This window comes from Anticarsia gemmatalis, chromosome 27 (assembly GCF_050436995.1).
Source record: "Anticarsia gemmatalis isolate Benzon Research Colony breed Stoneville strain chromosome 27, ilAntGemm2 primary, whole genome shotgun sequence".
Classification (NCBI taxonomy): domain Eukaryota; kingdom Metazoa; phylum Arthropoda; class Insecta; order Lepidoptera; family Erebidae; genus Anticarsia; species Anticarsia gemmatalis.
In genome coordinates this window covers 91411-113811 of record NC_134771.1, presented here as the reverse complement: position 1 = coordinate 113811, position 22401 = coordinate 91411, and the positions used below count along the sequence as shown (strand labels likewise).

Below are 22401 nucleotides of genomic sequence, written 5' to 3'. Positions count from 1 at the left end.
GGACTTTCGTAGGCATATTGATTCTATTACCAATAAAGGTGCACGGCTAGCTGGTTTTGTAATTCGTCAAACAAAGCTGTTCAAAGAACCCGAAATTCCAATTCTTCTATTTAACTGTTACGTTCGATCTCTTTTAGAATACTGTTGTCAAATCTGGAGTCCTTCTTATGCTGTACATATCCACCGCATAGAAAGACCTCAAAAACAATTTTTATACCACTTATCATATGCTAATAATCTTTGCGGCAATCTCACATCGTATGAGTCTAGACTGAAATATTTTAATGGTTCCACTCGAGTACAGACGTAACTTAGCCGATATCTTATTTTTACATAAAATAGTGACTAGTAAAATCGACAGCCCAAGCTTACTTGCAAAATGTAATTTACAAATACCCCGTTCCAGTAGCCGTCTCCACAACAGAGTGACGTTCAACCTCCCTTTCTGCCACACTAACTATCAACAACACGCACCTTTGTATCGTATGCTATCCTCTTACAATAAAATATGCAATAATTTGGATTTGTTCAGTGAAACACCAGTTACTATAAAGAAATACATTTTGAAACAATATGGCAGTTAACTGTATTAGTTGATTTCATTTTTTTTATCTTCATTTTTTGTGTTTGTAGTGTACTCTAACCTTATATTGTAATAATTTTGCATGCAGTGTTCATATCTAGAAGGTCGTACATTTACATGTATTTCATTAACATAGAATATAAGTATGTACTATGTAACGTCCAGTTTTATGAACCAATAAAAAAAAAAAAAAAAAAAAAAAAAAAATTGGGTGAAACGCTATTGAGTTTTCGTCATCTCTGTTGTAATGTTGTCTATAAGTTTTTTGACATACCCTACATTCGAGTATAATTATAACATGGAACTAACATTGTTATTAACAAAACCTGGCTTTATTTCATACACCTCTACCTACACTTTCGGGTATAACACACGTGATATCTATCAGCCAAGTCTTTTCTTCCAACTATATTAGAGTCGGCTTCCAGTCTCCATGGATACCAGTATTTTACATGCAGCGACTATCTATCGGACCTCCACAACCCAGTTACCTGGGTTATAACAGACCTGTTATTACGTATATAAGCGTTATTATTGATATATGTTGTACAATATTGCAGACGTCAGCTGTCCAACGGGTCGCTGTGGGTGGAGAGCATGTCTGCGTCGCTGGCGGGCCACTACCAGTGCGTGGCCAGCGTCGACGGCGTCGGCACCATACTGTCGCGACAAGCCACTGTTATACTAGCCGGTGAGTTAGACTGTTATTACTACTTACTTACTTAGATTACAGTCAACTTGGGTAACTTTGAATCATTTGGGTAATGAACGTGGGATTTTGAACTAGTTTCCATTATTTTTTCATATGAAAACAACAGAATTGATACAAGTTTGCAAAACTAAAATAAACCTTTATCAATTGTGTTGGTTTCATATGAAAAAATAATCGAAACCAGTTCAAATTCCCACCGTCAATGTAACCCAAATGATTCAAAGTTACCCAAATTGTCTGTATACTACGAAAAAAACATATTTTGCAATACTTTCATAAAATATTTGGATAAAAGGGTATGTTCATGATGAGCTAGAATAAAGCTACTTGTAAAAATGTTTGAAAGTCTGAACTTGTAAATGATGAATTTTTTTCAAATTGACGCTTAGTAAATAAATGTAAAACTACACTGATTTTTCAGTAATTTAGACGGTATATGACTTGAAACTCGCTCATTAGTATTGAGTAGTCTTTAATTAAATATTGCAAATTGGTTAGCCTCAATACTGATTACTACAACAGTATATCACAATTTTTTATTGTGATTTTTACTGTGTAGGTATCTCACGCTTTTACAAATTTTATACATATACCCACATATTTTAGTATCTTATGATTACAAAGTAGGTACACTACCTCAAATACAAAACAAAAATATAACCTAGATATCTAAAATCAGCTCACATCGTTGGCTGATGACCTGGTAAAGGTCACTCCATTGTGAGCATCAGATAACCGACGGTATCTACATCTCAGGACGAAGGCTCCCAGGACATAGAGGTTATTGATTCAGATCATTGTGGAGAGGTTTAGTAGCTATTTGTTGAGATGAGGGTCGTGTAAGGAGGTTTTTTGTGATTTCAATATTGTGTAACATTGTTGGTGATATGAGTTTAGATATAATGTACACGTTTTTTTATAAGTAAAGCAGATGATGTTCTTGTAATTTGTTATTTAAATTCTTTATTAAAAATGTATTTATTTCAATGTCGTTAAAATGTGGCATTTCTTCTAGTGACGAATTTATTGTCGATTATCATTAGGTGATTTCGTATTTACCTATGTTCGGAGCTCTTCATGATATTAATTGGGAATAAAAATAACATCGTCAAATATAACTATAGTTTAAACCTACATACTTATTTGCAACAGCTACAATGGTGTTTTCGTTAACATTGTCTCTTAAACCAAATCATAATCTACAAATCGTCCGTTATTCCATGTTCCAGAGGTCCCCGACGTGCTAGGCGGTCCCCGCTCCATCCTGGGCACGGTGGGAGGAGCCGCCCTCCTCCCGTGCGGGGTGAAGGCTCCCCCTCGCGTCGCCCTGCGCCTGCACACCGCCGCGCCGCCTGACCGCAGAGTGTACGGAGCCGCGAGGTTACATAACGCACCGCCGCTATTGAAACTTAATGTAAGTGTATTTGTACTATTCATGTTTTTTGCTGTTAAGTGAAGTAACAATTGCTTCGAATAGATAAGTTGCAAGATCTAGGGTCCAATTTTGGATTAACTCAAAACAAATCCATACTAATATTATAAATGCGAAAGTAACTCTGTCTGTCTGTCTGTCTGTCTGTCTGTCTGTCTGCTACTTAATCACGCCTAAACTACTGAACCAATTTGCATGAAATTTGGTATGGAGATATTTTAATACTCGAGAAAGGACATAGGCTACTTTTTATCCCGGGAAAATGACGCATTTCCCGGGAAAATTCAGGTGGCGAACGAAGTCCCGAATAATCAATATTATAATGACACTAGCTGACCCGCGCAACTTCGTTTGCGTCACATCTTTGTAACACTTTTTACTGTTACTCTGCTCCTATTGGTCGTAGCGTGATGATATAAAATATGCTTTTTTTTCACGAAAAATATTCTCAAAATTATTTATATCTCTTAATATAACGAAGTCGCGCTAAGGCATATCCGCCATTTAAACAGTTACCATGACAACGGAATTTTGTTAATTCAAATGTCATTATAATATTGATTACTCGCGACTTCGTTCGCCACCTGAATTTTCCCGGGAAATGCGTCATTTTCCCGGGATAAAAAGTAGCCTATGTCCTTTCTCGAGTATCAAAATATCTCCATACCAAATTTCATGCAAATTGGTTCAGTAGTTTAGGCGTGATTAAGTAGCAGACAGACAGACAGACAGACAGACAGACAGACAGACAGACAGACAGACAGACAGACAGACAGAGTTACTTTCGCATTTATAATATTTGTATGAATTTTGAGAATATTTTTCGTGTAAAAAAAGCATATTTTGTATCATCACGCTACGACCAATAGGAACAGAGTAACAGTAAAAAGTGTTACAAAAACGGGGAAAACTCTGACCCATTCTCTCTTATGTGACGCAAGCGAAGTTGCGCGGGTCAGCTAGTACTGTATATTTCTGCCGAAAATTGTTAGTATTTCGAAGCGTTAGTAAAGACGGACGATTCGCCAAAGGATAGGGCTCTTTGCCTGACTTTCTATTAATCGTCTCTATTAAGCGTCTTTTTTTACGTAGAGGCGTCTAAAAGTTAAAAGTATTTTTGTGAGATTTGCTCTTGTGTCGCGGGAATTTTTAAAAACAACGGACACAAAGTACTACCAGACCTGAAACAATTATTTGTTCGATCGCAGCAATAATTGTCTCGTATGGGAATCGAATTCACTACCTCCCGACGATATGAAAGCGGCGCGGCGACCTAACCCTACCAAAAGTGGAGCCTAAATTCGAGAGACTAACTTTAACTAACTAACATTATTTTATTAACTGCACGTTTGGCGCAGTGGTTTAAGCGGTCACCTCGCCGCAACAACCGTAGCGCCGCGTGTGGTGGGTTCGAATCCCACCCGGGACAAATCTTTGTGTGATGAGCACCAGTATTTGTTCTGAGCCTGGATGTCAATTTATCAATTTAAGTATGTATTTAGAAGTATATAAGTATGTTTATCAGTTATTTGGTTACCATAGTACAAGCTCTGCTTAGTTTGGAATCAAATGACCGTGTGTGAGTTGTCCAATGATATTTATTTATTTATTTATTTATTAGAACCACGAATCATGCTGTTCTGTAATTAACCCCAAATCTATGTTATTGGCAGGTGACGTGGCTGAAGAACGGCTCGCCAGTCCGCATCGAGAGCACGCGCATGTCTCTGACGCCGAGCGGCGCGCTGGAGATCGAGCCGCTGCGGCAGCACGACGCCGCGCGGTACCGCTGTCGACTGGCGCTGGCGCAGGCGCCGCATGTCTACAAGTGAGTACCTACCAGTCATTCACCTATATATAACTCAAAGGTGACTGACTGATATAGTGATCTATCAACACACAACCCAAATCACTGGTCGGATCGGGCTGACATTTGCCATTCAAGTAGATGTTATGACGTAGGCATCCGCTAAGAACGGATTTGATCAATTCTATCCCAAGGGGATATAATAGAGGATGAAAGTTTGTATGAAAATTCTGTTTTAAGTAGCGAACTACGCGGACGAAGTCGCGGGCAAACGCTAGTTCATCATTATAGTTAGTGGTGAACCCAAGTCTACGAGGTTTATTGATAACAACCGGCTTTTCACGTGAACTACGAAGCACGACGGTCAACTGCGGTTCCCTATCTGTAGAATATACTCACTCAAGTATTTTAAAACAATTGACCATGATTGCTTCCGAGAAGCGACCTCTGGTTTGGGAAGTGAAAACTTGTAAAACTGGTGGTGTAGATTTTAACAGTTTAAACAGACATGATAATTATGCCTCACAGCAAATTCTATAATGTGGAAACTAGAAAACTATGCATAATAATAATGTGCACTGTTGCAGAAATGAATGCAATGAACTAAGTTTGTTGAACTATGTGTTCACAGGACGAGTGAGGAGACGGAGCTGCGAGTGAGCGCAGAGGGCGGCAATGTGGAGGCGCCGCCGCGGTTCATCGCCACGCCGCAGCCGCTCACCGTCATGGAAGGTGAGGGGACTGATATAAGATATTATACCACCACTGGGCACGAGGCTAGTCCCTCAGTATGACAGGAGTTAGGTTCATCAACGCTTTACGTGGAACATATCTTCAAGAACTTAAAAATCGGGTGAATTTACGGGTCCAGGGAATAACCATATAATAAAAATCTCTCTGTAAACCGCCAAGTATTTTCTATTTAAAGTCTCTACTACAACATCGAAATTTTATAAACCAAAATCCTAAATTCGTCTAACAATTCACAGAAAAAATTCTCTGTAATGCTTTTTTGTCCCGTTATGACTTACTTTTTCTTCTTCATAATAAACGAATATGTGTAACTAGCTGACCCGCGCACCTTCGCTTGCGTCACATAAGAGTAAATGGGTCAAAATTTTCCCCGTTTTCGTAACACTTTTTACTGGTACTCTGCTCATATTGGTCGTAGCGTGATGATATATAGCCTATAGCCTTCCTCGATAAATGGGCTATCTAACACTGAAATAATTTTTCAAATCGGACCAGTAGTTCCTGAGATTAGCGCGTTCAAACAAACAAACAAACAAACAAACTCTTCAGCTTTATAATATTAGTATAGATATTTTTTCTTCTGCATAATAAACGAATATGTGTAATAATATTGTGATATTCTAATTGCAGGTGCATCAGTAACATTTGACTGCGCAGCTGTCGGTAATCCTAAGCCAGAGATGACGTGGCTCAACAATGGCGCTGCCATAGATCTGAGGTAAAGTTTCATAATGTTCTTACAACTGATCCTCATAGTCTCATAGTAGTTTACTAACACGAAACACTAATTGTTTTTAGACCTCATCTTTCAAGTTAGACAATTAGTCAGTCCAAAATAATTAAATCTTGGCGTAGACTAATAGTACCTATTTAAGCTAGTGGTTCATGCTTTGGGGGGCTAAAATAAAGTCAATTTCAACGATCATTTCGACTTTAAATACTTGAATTATTTTTTTTTACTTGATTGACCTTATTGTTGCATATTAATAGTTTTCTTTTGCATCACCAATTATTTTCAGCACTTTGTTTCTTGTAACTTAAGCTATCGAAATCTTTAAAAAGTTGAAATTATTTGTATAATAAACATTTTGACGAACCGTTCGTGCCAATTTAAACTAATGTAATAATATATGTTCTCGCCCTAGTGACCTGGACTCTCGCTTCTACCTGGTGGGGTCGGGGTCGCTGCGCGTGCAGTGGGCGCGCGCGCTGGACGCGGGCGCGTACACGTGCCGCGCACACAACCGCCTCGACAGCGCCGACCACACCACGCAGCTGCACGTGCTCGTACGTACTACATATGTTGTTACTAGCTGACCCTCCTGCGCTGACCCGCTTGCGTCACATAAGAGAGAATGGGTGAAAATTTTCCCCGTTTTTGTAACATTTTAATTTCATGTAACTGGTACTCTGCTTCTATTGGCCGTAGCGTGATATAGCCTTCCTCGATAAATAGGCTATCTAACACTGAGACAATTTTTAAAATCGGACCAGTAGTTCCTGAGATTAGCGCGTTCAAACAATCAATAATCCTTTCTTAGCTGATGACTACGTCATAACATTTACCTGCATGCTAAATTTCAGTCTAATCCGTCCATTGGTTTGGGCTGTGCCTTGATAAATCACTATGACAGTCCTTTTATATAATTCAAATTATTTATTGCTTACTAAGTTATATACAAAAGGATCTTATATTAGGGTAGTGGCAACTTAGTAACCTTTTTCAGGCATTGCAATTTTTACAAGGTAGGGTAAGGTAAGTTATTAAAATTTTATCATTATGTCTAGATTATAGCTTCTACATAATAAACACATTACTTTAAATTTACATTGCTTAAATATTGTAAATGCAATTTTCAAATTTCCTATATCTTCTTATTTCATATACTACTATAATTTTATGACTTACTTAAAATACCAGTTATATAATTTACGGCTTCATCTATCTTACTGCAACATATACATATATTAAAAAGATAGTAGTCCTCAATTTGATCTTGTTATCTGTGTGTAAAAAACATCATGACGTCATAATTCTGTAACACTTCACTCTACGACTAAAGCTGTTTCTGACGTCACACATGTATGTACAGACGGCGCCCCGGGTGCACCTGCCGGCGGGCGCGGTGCAGACGGCGCGCGCGCGCGGTGACGTCACGCTGCGCTGTGACGTCAGGGGCCGGCCTGCGCCCGCCGTCACCTGGCTCAAGGACGGCGACCCGCTCACGCCCAACAACCATGACATCGCACTCGTGGACGGGTGAGTAGTAAAATAACTAGTATTATAATTAACCCCCAAAAATAAATCTATTTCAAAGATTTAATGACAACTTATATAACCTGCGTCTTTAAATTATTTTTGACGCCCTAACACTGGAACAGTTGCCACACGCGCCATGCGCGCCTTGTTGATATCGTTCAAAATAATAGCGTGCGTTCCGCGGAGCGCTCTCTTGGCGCGCGCGCTACGTCAGCGAAGTGAATACCCAGCTTTAGCGTAACATATAGTTAGATCAAGAATCGGTACTGAGTGCGATCTCTGTTGATCGATTAAATTAAGCTTGAATTATCAATTTGTATCTTGTAAATGAGTTATGTCCGTGTATGGCAGCACGTCGCTGCGCATCCAGGGCGTGCTGCGCGTGGACGCGGGCATGTTCCAGTGCTTGGCCACGTCGCCCGCCGGCGCCGCCATCGCCGCGCTGCGACTTGTGGTGCTGCCGCCGCTAGACGGTAGGTCCAGGGTTCCATGTCTGTGTATGTGTCAGCACCAGGGCATGTTCCAGTGCTTGGCCACGTCGCCCGCCGGCGCCGCCATCGCCGCGCTGCGACTTGTGGTGCTGCCGCCGCTAGACGGTAGGTCCAGGGTTCCATGTCTGTGTATGTGTCAGCACCAGGGCATGTTCCAGTGCTTGGCCACGTCGCCCGCCGGCGCCGCCATCGCCGCGCTGCGACTTGTGGTGCTGCCGCCGCTAGACGGTAGGTCCAGGGTTCCATGTCTGTGTATGTGTCAGCACCAGGGCATGTTCCAGTGCTTGGCCACGTCGCCCGCCGGCGCCGCCATCGCCGCGCTGCGACTTGTGGTGCTGCCGCCGCTAGACGGTAGGTCCAGGGTTCCATGTCTGTGTATGTGTCAGCACCAGGGCATGTTCCAGTGCTTGGCCACGTCGCCCGCCGGCGCCGCCATCGCCGCGCTGCGACTTGTGGTGCTGCCGCCGCTAGACGGTAGGTCCAGGGTTCCATGTCTGTGTATGTGTCAGCACCAGGGCATGTTCCAGTGCTTGGCCACGTCGCCCGCCGGCGCCGCCATCGCCGCGCTGCGACTTGTGGTGCTGCCGCCGCTAGACGGTAGGTCCAGGGTTCCATGTCTGTGTATGTGTCAGCACCAGGGCATGTTCCAGTGCTTGGCCACGTCGCCCGCCGGCGCCGCCATCGCCGCGCTGCGACTTGTGGTGCTGCCGCCGCTAGACGGTAGGTCCAGGGTTCCATGTCTGTGTATGTGTCAGCACCAGGGCATGTTCCAGTGCTTGGCCACGTCGCCCGCCGGCGCCGCCATCGCCGCGCTGCGACTTGTGGTGCTGCCGCCGCTAGACGGTAGGTCCAGGGTTCCATGTCTGTGTATGTGTCAGCACCAGGGCGTGCTGCGTCACTGAACCGGTGCTGGAGTTCTTCATGTTTGGAGGTTCTACTTTGAGTACTGTGATATTTGTGTTTACACTTTATATTAAATTTGATGATTCTTTTAATTGTATGTGCCATTTTTTGTATGACCTTATTTGATTTTTTATTATTTAAAATGTTTTGGTTATCAACTATAGGAATTTTATTTTCATCTTAAAAAAAACGATTTCTTTATTTTTTGAGTTATACCAATTTTATTACCTTATTTTTTTACTATTATTTCTTTTGTTTTATTTTAAGTTTTTCGTTTCAACCCGATCCTTTCCAGACATAAGCAACATCACAGAGAATGTTCGCAACACATCACACAATATCTTCACGACTCTCGTCTCAGAGGACGTTGACCCCACGCCGGAAGACCCCGACTTTCTCGGTGAAACCTCATCAGCGTACACCTCCGGACCCGAGGTCGAATACGACGAGGACGATTTCAACTCTTATGATGATAAAATTGATGATAGTGATAGCAAATTTGATAAAAATGATGGTAAATTAGATACAGGTGATGGCAAATTTGATGATAACGATATAGGTGATACGAAATTTGATGATGATGTTTCTTTAAACGCTGCCGAAGGGTTGGACTTGGACCTAGATGTGTTGAAGGCTGCGAACGCGAGCATAGTGTCCTCCCCGCGAGGGTTGAAGGCGGTGATAGTGAAGCACCGGTTCGTGACGCTGAGCTGGGAGGAGCCGCAGCACAAGAGTGAGGAGATCACTGGATATGCCGTCATTTATAAAGTTAAAGGGAGCGAGAGGTGAGTGACGTTGCTATTGAATTAATATCTTTGGTCATTAAGAATGTTTGTTGACAGATAAAATATAAAAACAAATGTCTATACTTGTGACTTTTGATTAACGAGTCAGGGTTCGATGATCAGATATAGCAGTATAGTATAGAAGAAATAAAATAAAAATTTTCTGCTAAACATACATAACTTCAATTGTAGTATTTTAAGGATACACTCTGCTAACTAAAACTAAAATAACTAATTCGAGAACAATAAAATAATAGAGTTTGTTAAATTAACTTTGTCACTTTTACTGTAATATATTACAATATTGTTTGTTACTAAAAAAAATCAGGTAGTTACTCAGCTTCACTGAGATATTTCCTGTATGTTTCTCCCAAGCTTGAACAAACTATCCGAAGAATTGTCTATAAGGGTTCAATTTCCTTCTGTCATATCATAGATGATTTTATGTGTAACGCTACAGTACTAAAACGTCATAAGTACCTTCATCATACATGCACATGTCGCCGTTCTTCCACTGACTTCTAACTGTGACGCCACAGAGAGCGCGTGTCCCGCGGCGGCGCGACTCGCCACGAGATGAACGTGGCGTCGCTACAACCCAACACCACGTACCAGTTCGCTGTGCTGGCGTACACCGAGCACGGGACCTCGCCTCCTACTGATGTAAGTTAATCATACTATAGTACAAGCAGAGTTTGGTAATTTTTAGAAATAAAATCTTTGTTTATATGGGTTTCGATATACTGTTACTTATTTATACGCAGAATTCCTTCAAGTGTTTACCAAAACAACGAATCGCGTAAAATTAAAGAAAACTTTATAAGAAATATTGCTTAAAAATGTATATATGTATAAGGATACAGGATAAAAAATATAAAATATGTAATCTCATATTTAGTGATGGCCTTAAAATACACCCTTGGGGAACTCTACTTAGTTTCAATTCTCAAATTTGATTTATTTGTTTTACGTATTAAAATCATAATTATTAAAGGCCAGTTTAAATAGCAAAATACAGTAAATGGAATCTAAGGCTTTATCGAAATCACAAAATTAAGAATAGTTCGCTCCAAGAATACTCCAAAAGCAGGCTCAGGCAGGATCGAGTGCGTGAGCGGGGACTTAATAAATTTCTGAAGAAATTGCTTACGCAGACTAGAAACACATTTCAAAAAATAAAATCAAATAGTCTATATAGTTGTTTATAACTGTTGCTTCATCGTACTCGCAGTTGCTGGAAGTAACGACGTCGTGGGAGGAGGTGTCGCACGGCCCCCCGCAGGCGGCGCGCGCCGAGCCCGCGGGCCCGCACGCGCTGCGCCTCACCTGGAGCCCGCCCGCGCAGCCGCCGCCGCCCACCAAGTACTCCATACACTACACCGAGGTTTGTATACTACGTGCTTGTTTCTTACAAATATAGAAACTTACGAACAAGAAACCCTTCTTTTCTTCTCTTTCGTTTTTGCTTTAGTATGGAAATTAGTGCAATTTTAAACTGTGTAATTGTCATTGCTATAAATAATTGTTAAATACTAGATTTAGTTATAAAAAAAATGTATATAGTAAATCTTCTATTTTTACAATTGGATTGTTTCAATGAGAATAATTTTGATAACAGCGTTGTTGCGTTTAATTGCATCACAAATTACATATTTTCATAATACAAACCAAATTCTTATTCGAAGAGTCGTGTCAATCTACATACTTTTCTATAGAAATAAAATGTTTTACACCTTCTTACATACTATTTTCAATAACCTTAAATCTTTGTAACAAACCCTCTCCCCGGTCAGGCTGAGAGTGGTCGCGAGCAGTTCCAGTGGGTGGAGGCGGCGGGGCCGGCGGGCGCGCCGGTGACCCACACGCTGACCGGCCTGCGCGCCGCCAGCGCCTACGTGCTGCGCGTGGCGGCGGCGGGCGGCGCGCCGGCCGAGCTGCGCGCGCGCACCATCAGCGACGCGCCCGCCGCCGCGCCCGTCAACGTCAGCGCGGTGGCTACCAGTGCCACGGTGACTCATTAACTATTCATTAAATTTCGTTTAAATAATTAATTTCTCAGAGTAAAAACATTTAAGTTGAAACCTTTAAGGGTTGAAGATAAACCAAGATTGTAAAGTTCTACGCCTAACCGATACAACGATATCGGACTTACCGGAACCACCGGACTTTGATGAAATAAAGATTTTTATTGCATAACAACATATTCCTATCTAATAGAATCCTACAGACAACTCATTTCAGTAAAAGTGGCCGAAAAAGCCAATTATAAACTAGAAATTTTGTACATTAACAAAACTTAGACTTGACTGTTCAAATCAACTAGAAGTCGATACATAGCGATTAAAACGATACCTGTAAATGTGAATCATATTTTTTATTCTAAATCAATTCAACCACAAAATTCTAACTTATATCTCATTGTCCCCCCAGTCCATCCTAGTCCGCTGGGAAGCCCCCCCATCCCGCACGCACCGCGGCCCGCTCACGGGCTACAAGGTGCGTTACCGCGCGCTCCCCGCGCTGGCCGCGTCCGCGCCCCCCGCCGGGCCGGGCGCAGGGGGCGCGGGGGGGGCGGGGGGACGCCGCAAGGCCGACTCGCTCACCACGCCCGCTGATCAGAGGAGAGCTGAACTACGACCCTTGGATACTGCTACTACTTATCAGGTAATGATAAACAAGTATAAATGTTTTAGTTTGGAAATAAGTTTCCTTACTTCAAGAAATCTGCCTGTAAGACTGACAGCTTCTGTGTATATGACTGCCTATCATGTGTACTCAGGATCGATTCCCGAGTTCAGCTAAGTGTAATTGGGTTTTTCATAATAGAATTGAATATTCTCAATACTAGCCCTGAATTTGGCAACAATAAGCTCGCCGGAGCAAGAATGAAGCAAGGGTCTTTTTTATACAACTTCACTTACACACACAAAAACTTTTATCTTCTATTATTTCCGTGCAGATTCGAGTGTGTGCGATCAACGCGAACGGCTCGGGTCCGTTCAGCGAGTGGGTGACGGCGAGCACGCAGCGCCAGGAGCTGGACGAGAGCAAGGTGCCCTCCCCGCCTCCCCCTCTCACCAGTGAGTATTGTACACTACTGACGTTACACGAAGTCATGTCACTAACGGTCAGTTCCTTCAAACATACATATCTACAGTAACAGCTAAAGCTTATTGACTTATATGTGACCTTTGACTGTTATTTTAAATTTACCCCAATATTTTGGCTGTTTCTTTTGATGAAATGATGAACTTTACGGTCAGTTCATCATTTCATCAAAAGATTTCATATTGCTTCAAATATGGTTTTATGTTGTAATCATAATTATTTATTCTTCATAAGAAGAAACCATTTCACATCACATCATATCATGTCACATCACATCACATCACATCACATCACATCACGTCACATCACATCACATCACGTCACGCCACGTCACAAGAACTAACTACATAATTCCTTCCACCAGCTCGCGCGGGCCGCGACTGGATCTCGGTATGGTGGTCTGAGGAGGAGGGCTCGGGCGACACCGTGGTGGTGCGGGGCTACGTGCTGGGCTGGGGGCTCGGGGTGCCCGACGACGCCTCCCGGGAGCTGCCCGCGCATCTACACTCGCATGTCATCAGGGGACTAGGTATGTATTTGTATCATTCACGAATACAAATGACTGAGATACAACTTGAGTAAAATTATGGTGGTAAAGATGACATGTATCAAATATTTTTTCCAATATTCTTTGCTAGACTACGTGAGATTTCAGCGTTGTGAATTGTCTGTTCTGCACATCAAAAAGCCCCAAAATTAATTTAAAAGCCCTTAAAAATTTTCTTAACACGTACACACCTGGCCTTTCAGTCCCATTTTTGACAAATTGTAGTTATTTCGACGATTTCATTGAAAAGAAACTACCTTTCCTTATCACGAACATTCAACAAATAAAACTAATGTTGTTTATATCGACCTATACGTCATTTAACGCAAAACTTTCGCTATAATGTTGTTGATTATAGTGTAGACGGAAGGGAGGCCTTTGCCTTTCAGTGGAAAAATATGGGCTGATAATAATAAAATGGTGTAGAGTCGAACGCGGAGTACGTGATCTCGCTCCGCGCCAGCAACTCGCGCGGGCTGGGCCCGGCGGTGTACGCCACGGTGCGCACCAAGCCGGCCGCCGCCGACGACGACGAGCTGGACGACGACGACGACGAGCCCGACGAGGAAGACGATGATGACGAGGACGAGCCGCCGCCGCTCATACCACCCGTCGGCGTCAAGGTAGGACTTCACTATTATCATTCAAAATGATTCATCATTAGCTTAAACCTTCGGTCGAGTCGACTTACAGTCGAATTAGCTGCGGCTGAATACCGTTCATTATCATCAGTCTAAGTATCAAGAGACTGAGCTACGCTTGCGGAGATTGTTTCGTAATTGGTGACCATATTTCACGTGCCAAGTAACTCCGCGTTTTCGAAAGCACGTTAAATTGTGTGTCCCGGCTGTCATTTTCAAAGATCTTTGATACTCTTTACCAGTTGTCAGAAGCTTGAAAGTCTGACAACCAATCTTACCGTGGTGAATTGATTACCCAGCTAACTGGGCTATGGAAGTCCGAACGGCAGTCGCCCTATGTAAAATACTGGTGTTCAGCTGCATCTCGTGAGACTGAAAGAGGACTCTAAAATATTTGGAAAAACGGCTAGCCTGATTGATTATTACTTCAGTTTTCTTTCAATGATTAATGTTTTCAACAGGTGATCATGTTGAGTGGAACCACAGCTGTTGTGTACTGGACTGATCCCACACTACCCAAAGGACAAGTAAGTTTATATTTTATATAAAATAAATGACTTGTCAGAGTTATGTGTTCATTAGAATCACTTGTTCCAACGGTGAAGGAAAACATCGTAATGAAACCTTGCATGCCTGAGAGTACTTTAGAACAGTTCTTGAAGGTATGCAAAGTCCCCAACCCAGACTTAGCCAGCGTGGTGGACTTAAGGCCTAATCCCTCCCTCGTTTCGGGAGAAGACCCTTGCTCAATCATGGAACATTAATGGGTTAAATGTATTATCTATTTATTAAATGTTTCCTTATTGTCCGTCAGACGGCTACGGACGGTCGTCGCTACGTGGTGCGGTGGTCGAGCGCGGGCGGCAGGGTGCGGACCTTCAACGCGACGGACCTCAACTGCATGCTCGACGAACTGCGACCCTACACGCACTACGAGTTCGCTGTCAAACTGATCAAAGGTAAGATGTGGTGGTGCTAAGTGTGTACCTTGTGGTACACCCAGTATGAATAGGTTTAGGTATTGTGTTGCGCTAAAATGTCTTAAATTTTGTAATATGATTGATAAAAGTATTGTTAATCAATTTGAATTAAATGCTCAGTCAGAAGATCATTCTAGTTATAATATTATGTAACGAGACTTAAACGCGAATGAAAATTAAAGGATACCTTATTTTTTTGGTCACAATCTGGTCGATGAAGTCAAGTGCCTTTGAAAATTTTCTTGCACCCAGGAGGACGCGAGTCAGCCTGGTCCATGCTGGTGTCCAACACAACGCTAGAGGCAGCTCCCGGCTCCCCTCCACGTGAACTGCGTCCGTCCCCCGCGCCACCCCCAGCGTCTCCCGCCAGAGCCGTGGACCTCGTGTGGCAGCCGCCTACCAAGCCTAACGGAGTAATTACAGGTTTGTATACAATCTTATTGACTTTGTAGTACAGGGTGTTTACAGGGTGTTGTCCAAACGACATAGGCACCTGCTCTAGACTGCTGCTGACACGTTGGTACAATTATATTATTTAAATTAGGACAACCCGTTTCGAAGATATATAATACCTGAGTCTTAAGCTTTTGCGTTTTTTCTACTAGACCGGGCGGATATTTACATATTTACTTAAAGTTTTACAGTGCAGGTGGCAACATTTCAAAGAGTATAAACTAAAATATTTTTTCTAAAAAGATAAAGAACTCTTTCTCTATTAAAATAATAACAAAACGGTTCAGCTTTTGTTACCAAATACATACGTATAAAGCGTTTTTATTGGCAGGATTGTTTTAAATTATTTTTTGTTTTAATATTATTGTAGTTTGATTCATATCATGTAAGAGAATTTAATATAATATATGTTATATAGGGTCTTCTCATAATAGCTGGTGATATTTTGGGAGGCGATACTGCCCATGAATCTGAACACGAATCCGCAAAAAAAAAATGTTTTCGGCAACAATTTTTTGCTTTTCTGTAGTGTGAGTGAGCGCTCGCGCACGCACACATAGCAAGCGACTCGTTGCTAGGCGACCGTCGACCGCGTTGTCAGCTGACGCCGCGGTGAGCAGTGACCTCGCGCGGGCCGTTCTAGCGAAGTAACAACAGTAAATACAAGTTGATACTGATTACCCATAATACTTTCAGTTTTGGACTGGCTAGCAACTACCTGATTAACGTGACTGTCTTATTTGTACGTTTACTACGTGTAACACTTAAATCTAAATTAACGAAAGCATAACTGCGAATCTTATTTACACACTGATAACAGTAAGAAAATGCTCCTGGCATTAAGTCCGCCTTTATACAGCTCTGTATACAAAGTTTAAAATAAATAAATAAAATAAATAAATAAATTACGCACGGGCATCAGGCACTACATACCTAATTTTATCTTTCTAACGTTTTACGACACTTTTTGCTTCCTCGTTCTGATTCACTTTCACGAACACACGAATTATTAACAAATCAAAAACATGGTTCATTCACCAATTACCTTATCACACCGCGCACGCTTATGATCACGCGCGACAATTACAAATCACAGTTCAGAAAGGTTTAGGACGAAACAGTAATAACAAGCTCACGCATTGACTATGACTATTGAAAGTCTCACCGGACGCGAGGACGTCCGAACGAAAGCGATCCTTAATAGGTACTAAGTTGTGACATACGTGTGAAGCAAAATAAAATAAATAGACAGTTAGGGATAGACACAACAACTTAATTACATTTAATATTGATGTTTATTTTTCATTAATAACTTCAAATGAAACTATCTGGAGCCCTTTCGCCCTTTGTCGGCATGATTTAATATGCCATGTTTTTATTTAAAAAAATGGGTAATACATTTAAATTAACCATTAACCAGTTGGTAAGAATTTATTGTGCGTGTTGGTGGTGTCGTAAAACCAAGTGCTTAATCCCGATATGTGAGTGTCAGTCAGTAAATTGAGTCAGCTGTTATCAGTAGCTAGACGATTTTCGTACTTTTTCTTATTCCGTGAGTTTGTGTGTAGTGTCGCATGGTTGTTTGTATGACGCATCTGTAACGAATCTCTGGCGATACGCCGTACGCTATTTAGGTAAGTAATGTAACAATTTAATTTGTGTATTGTCGTTCGTTAATCAGCCGTTAACAGTAGGTACATGAGATTCGTAGTTATGATTTCGTCAATTTATGTGTATGTACTGTGGGATGGTAATCCTATGTTCGATGCAACTGTATTCAAACTCTCGCGATACGCTACGTTCTGTAGGTTAGTAATTTAACAATAACTTAAATGGCATAGTTACGTTAATCACGTAGTTGCTAGCCAATCCAAGCTTGAAAGTATTATGGGAAATCAGTATCAATTTGTATTTATTATTGTTACTAAGTCAGAACGTCCCGCGCGCGGTCATCGCCCCCGCGGCGTCAGCTGACAGCGCTCGGTCGCGGCGGTCGTGTCGACGAGCCGCTTCTATGTGTGCGTAGTGAGAATTAAAGAAACACGAAAAAAAATTGTCCAAAAAAAATTTTTTTTTCTTGATCAGTTTCATGGGCAGTATCACCTCCCAAAATATCATCAGCTATTATGAGAAGACCCTGTATTAAGTCAAAATTTTATCGAATCTAAAATTCGTTTTTCATGAATGTTGGCAGGCTACGTGATAATGTACGCGGTGTCGCGCGGCGGCAACAACGAGGAGTGGACGGCGGTGGCGGCGCTGGGCGAGCGCACGCGCGCGCGCGTCGAGCGCCTGCGAGCGCGGACCACCTACCTGTTCAAGCTGCAGGCGCGCAACGCTAAGGGGCTGGGACCCTTCTGCGCGCCCGTCACTTATACCACCGCCATGGGTGAGACTATGAACATGTTTATAACGAGCAGCGCACGCGCGCGCGCGTCGAGCGCCTGCGAGCGCGGACCACCTACCTGTTCAAGCTGCAGGCGCGCAACGCTAAGGGGCTGGGACCCTTCTGCGCGCCCGTCACTTATACCACCGCCATGGGTGAGACTATGAACATGTTTATAACGAGCAGCGCACGCGCGCGCGCGTCGAGCGCCTGCGAGCGCGGACCACCTACCTGTTCAAGCTGCAGGCGCGCAACGCTAAGGGGCTGGGACCCTTCTGCGCGCCCGTCACTTATACCACCGCCATGGGTGAGACTATGAACATGTATAACCTTTTGGATGGCACATGTTCCTATGGCTTTGAATAGTAAGCTTTAGACGAAAGGAAATTATAGGAACAAAATTTGGTTCTCACGGAATATGCTAGAAGTCTATATACTATGACTTTGCCTTATTCTTACCTTACATGTGGGCTCGGTACATGTTTTCTTTCTCAAAAATATGCTGTTAATAGATTTGGTTGATGTTTTTATAAACGGCATCCTGTCTGACGGAAAATTTAAAGCCTCAGAAAACTCAGAGAGGAGATTGGAACACATCTGATCTCAAACAACACATCTGAACTATAAATACAGATTGTTACCACGCGAATCACACGACCGGCGTGCTCCTAAATAATGAGCACAAATAGATCTAAATAATAGTTCCTACGCTGTTCCCTTAATCTGCGCTCTCGATCGGGTGTCTCACAAGGCACACATCAGGGCCGGTCTTATAAATATATATGTACCTGGCCTACAGAGTCGGGTGAGGGCGGCGGGCTGGCGAGCGCCACGTCGGCGTGGCTGTGGGCGAGCGCGGGCGGCGCATGCGCGGTGCTGGCGCTGGCGGCCGCGCTCGCGCTGTCGCTGTGCTGTCGCCGCTCCACGCCGCCGCTGTCGCCTGACACCAGGTGTGTAACGTACCTTAGCTAAATGTATTTATTTGTTTCTATGTTGTTAAAAAGACAACTCCTGCAGTCTGCACTAAGAATATTGCTCTTGTGTCGCGGGGACTTTTACAAACATAAAAACATCGGACACAAAGTACAGCCCGACACGATCCACAAATAGTTGTCTCGAGTGGGAATTGATCCCACGACCTTCCTATGCAATGGTAGTGACGTAGCGACAGACTTCAATATTTATTCAAATTAGTGTGATCAATCAAAATAAACGCTTATAATAAATAAATACGTCTTCAATGTAATTCACTCCGAACATACACACATAATATCACTCAGAACAATAAAATAAATATTGAAACCATTCATGTTACCACTACAGCACATATCAGAAGTCGTCGGCGTCGGCGGGCATCAAGCCGCCGGACCTGTGGATCCACCACGACCAGATGGAGCTCAAGCACATGGACAAGAGCCTGCACAGCTCAGCCAGTAAGAGTACGACCCTAGCTCCTCACACACTATATGTTCATACACATAATAATATATACAATTTATAATGACTTAATTCTGAAATTTAAGCAAACCATTTTGGCTTGGCATCTCCTGAAGCCGAGTATTTGTCGTTGAAATGTTATTATGTCTGTTAACATGAATCTTTTACGCACTTACCTTCTATTTCCTATCAGTAGATATTATCATTAAGAATTTATAAATCAAACGAATGTTAACATGTATGTAGATGTGGTTCAAGAATGTTGCCTTGTGTAACACCAAATATAACTTACTTCTACATGTGCATTTAAAATACTTTTATTAAGTTACATAGTCAATTTAATCGATAATCAACTGTATATTTTTTCCTAAAATATTACAATTTCTAACAGTTATTCTTACATAATTATGCTAGGCAACTAATAGTAGAAAGCTTTACTGAATTCCACCACACTACTCACAGTATCAGCAAGTAGCGCGGACGTGGGGGGCGCGGCGCTGGTGTCGTCCACGCTGACGCTGGGCAGGGCGCCGCCCGCCGAGTACGAGCCCGCGCGCCACCAGCCCCCTCCCCCCGCCTCGCTGGACAGGAGGCACTATGTACCTACCTATGTCGGTAAGTTCAAATAAAGTAGAAAAGTTTTCTCTATGTCACGATCATTTCAATGCTTTACTTATAGATGTATTATTTTCTTATTCATGTTGTTATAATTTGTTATCATCTCTTTCACACATCAATATCCTAATGTCTCCTCTTTATTTGGAAATATTCTTGACAGCTGCTTTTCTTTTACATTATTAAAAAAACAACGAAAGCTCTGAAACGCAAAGCAAATCAAAGCAATACGTTATTTGTAATACCGTTAATTTCAACGTAAGGACTATCATTTTACAAATAAAAAAAACAGTTTGCCTAGTTCCTAATTTAAGTACATGCTTTTTTTAAGAGTTTATAAAGGATAGATTATTAAAATTAAAAGCATTGCAAGTTTATTTTAATCACATCATAGACTAGACTTGACTAACTTGGACAATTTATTTTCTCCTAAAAATCCTTCATTTTTATTTGATCCCTTCATTATGTAATGTCGCGCGTCAGAGTCTCGCTCGGCGTCGGCGGCGGGCAGCGACGACACGGCGGTGTTGCGCGCGTCGCCCGCCTCGTCCCACTGTCGCCGCTGCGACAAGTGCGACTGCGATTATGTCGCTAAGTCATGTACGTTCATTTTGTATTCTGTTGCCATATTTTGTTTGCTTTGCATGCGTCATCCATGATCATTTTTTGGTTTTATGATTTTTGTTTGACACTAATTCAATAGTACACTATATAACGGTTTTAGAAACTATGAATTAAAATGGTTTTTTACTAAGTATATTGAGTGATTACTGAATTTCTAGTGGTTACTTTGTATAAAGTGTTCATGTTTTAAAGTCCTACTCATTTTTGTTAAAAAAAAATTAGACCCAAAACATAACTGAGTTTGTTTTCATTAAGATAAAGAATGTCACAATGGACAATGGTCAGGTATATAAATAATAAATATTTGATTGTTCTGTGTTATGTTCAGCGATGACAGGTATGGGTGTGGGCGTGGGCGTGGGCGGCGTGGGGTGCGCCTCCACCTGCGACAGGAGACAACACGCGAGGATGCCGCATCCTGACCAGGTGACACGTGGTTTACTTTCTTAACATGCATAATAGAGTTGTTAAATGGTCGGGATTTCCGGGTCATTTTATTTTGTGTCCCGGAACTCTGAGTCGATATGTTTCATTGACGATTAAATTTTCATTGACTACATCGTGTTTTTCTTCCTCAGAATGTGGATACATAATGATATAATGTATAATGTGTAGTGTGTGTTGCAATATGTGGTGTGTTATTACAGAGTACGCCACTGCTGGCGGGCGTGGCGCCGCTCGGCTCGCCGCAGTCGTCGCTAGCCTCCCTTGCGCCGCTCCATCCACCGCCAGCGCCTTGTGAGTGCTTTCTTTCAGAACCGACGTTTTACGATCAAGTCAGATTCTGATAATATTCTTTACGCTAAATTTTGTTGTAATAATTCTTAATAGGTGTAATATACCAGTAATTTCTCAGGACGGTTCGATCACGTAGAGAGAAAATGAATGAACGTGAGACCGTAAACAGAATTCTCTGGCTACCACTTTGAAAAAAAGAGGGAATTTTATGTTTTTATGTATGTAATATGACCGTAGACTAGTCGATTTTGACGTATATGTAACATTGTGTGCGCGCGTGGTGCAGGCGGGTCGGGCGCGTGTCCGCTGGGCGCGGCGTGCGGCGCGCCGGCCGACGTGTACGCGAGTGCGGCGCGGGAGCGCGGACACTACGTCGCCTACGAGCCGCTCGGACACTACACGCAGTCAGTACACCACATACATACTATAGCTTTATACTCACATTAACGTTATTGTGTGCACTATGCTTCAAGAATGATCACTTCTATACTGTTACTTTGATTGACTGTTACGTTGTAGTCGCGACTCGCTGAGCAGCGAGCAGGCAGGCGGGCCGGGGCCGGGAGTGGGCGTGGTGGGGGGCCCAGGGTCGGGCGCGCTGAGCGCGGGCGGCTCGCTGCAGCGCCGCGCCGCGCCCGCGCCCGCGCCGCTGCACAGCTTCGCGCTCGACAACGCGTCCGACCACTCCACGCCCACGCACTCGCACTCACACTCACACTCGCGAGGTAACGGACTTGCCACTGTACACATGTAGATCAATGGCATCACTGCAAAAAGAGTTCTGGTAACTCATAAATAAGTATCCATTATACATGCTACCTGTTTGGCCAAATTTAAAGTCGATTTTGCAAATTTGTTACGAGTATTTAAATCATTTCAATATACTACATATACCATGAATTCGTCATCCATTTCTTATCGATACTTAGTAATCGATCTAAAATCGAATATCCAATCCAAATGGTGTTGCAGGGAGCGTGAGAGAAACGTCGCCGTACAAGAAGAGTGCCAGCTCGTCTCCCGGACATATACCTAATAGATTACAGCTCGGTATGTTATGTGCATATATTATGAACCTTTGAACATACACTTAATCCCGAATCTTCACCCATTTTCGAAATCGGTGCAGCGATTTAGCCGTAAAAC

At 42.6% G+C, this 22401-nt stretch overlaps 1 protein-coding gene across 1 annotated transcript in view; it reads left to right on the top strand.

Annotated features, from left to right (window-relative positions):
* Window positions 1-22401, top strand: part of fra (neogenin protein frazzled) — a 139651-nt gene that overhangs the window by 110041 nt on the left and 7209 nt on the right. The window contains exons 3-31 of the mRNA XM_076132061.1: window positions 1144-1274; window positions 2525-2709; window positions 4401-4555; window positions 5166-5266; window positions 5918-6005; window positions 6433-6574; window positions 7381-7547; window positions 7899-8881; window positions 9237-9726; window positions 10266-10389; window positions 10958-11110; window positions 11520-11735; window positions 12157-12390; window positions 12686-12806; window positions 13199-13363; window positions 13808-14004; window positions 14484-14549; window positions 14837-14981; window positions 15255-15425; window positions 17650-17844; window positions 18641-18791; window positions 19165-19280; window positions 19741-19893; window positions 20377-20493; window positions 20846-20943; window positions 21165-21255; window positions 21542-21659; window positions 21775-21980; window positions 22228-22305. Coding sequence (XP_075988176.1) covers window positions 1144-1274; window positions 2525-2709; window positions 4401-4555; window positions 5166-5266; window positions 5918-6005; window positions 6433-6574; window positions 7381-7547; window positions 7899-8881; window positions 9237-9726; window positions 10266-10389; window positions 10958-11110; window positions 11520-11735; window positions 12157-12390; window positions 12686-12806; window positions 13199-13363; window positions 13808-14004; window positions 14484-14549; window positions 14837-14981; window positions 15255-15425; window positions 17650-17844; window positions 18641-18791; window positions 19165-19280; window positions 19741-19893; window positions 20377-20493; window positions 20846-20943; window positions 21165-21255; window positions 21542-21659; window positions 21775-21980; window positions 22228-22305 — 5357 coding nt within the window. The remainder of the gene's footprint in view (window positions 1-1143; window positions 1275-2524; window positions 2710-4400; window positions 4556-5165; window positions 5267-5917; window positions 6006-6432; window positions 6575-7380; window positions 7548-7898; window positions 8882-9236; window positions 9727-10265; window positions 10390-10957; window positions 11111-11519; window positions 11736-12156; window positions 12391-12685; window positions 12807-13198; window positions 13364-13807; window positions 14005-14483; window positions 14550-14836; window positions 14982-15254; window positions 15426-17649; window positions 17845-18640; window positions 18792-19164; window positions 19281-19740; window positions 19894-20376; window positions 20494-20845; window positions 20944-21164; window positions 21256-21541; window positions 21660-21774; window positions 21981-22227; window positions 22306-22401) is intronic.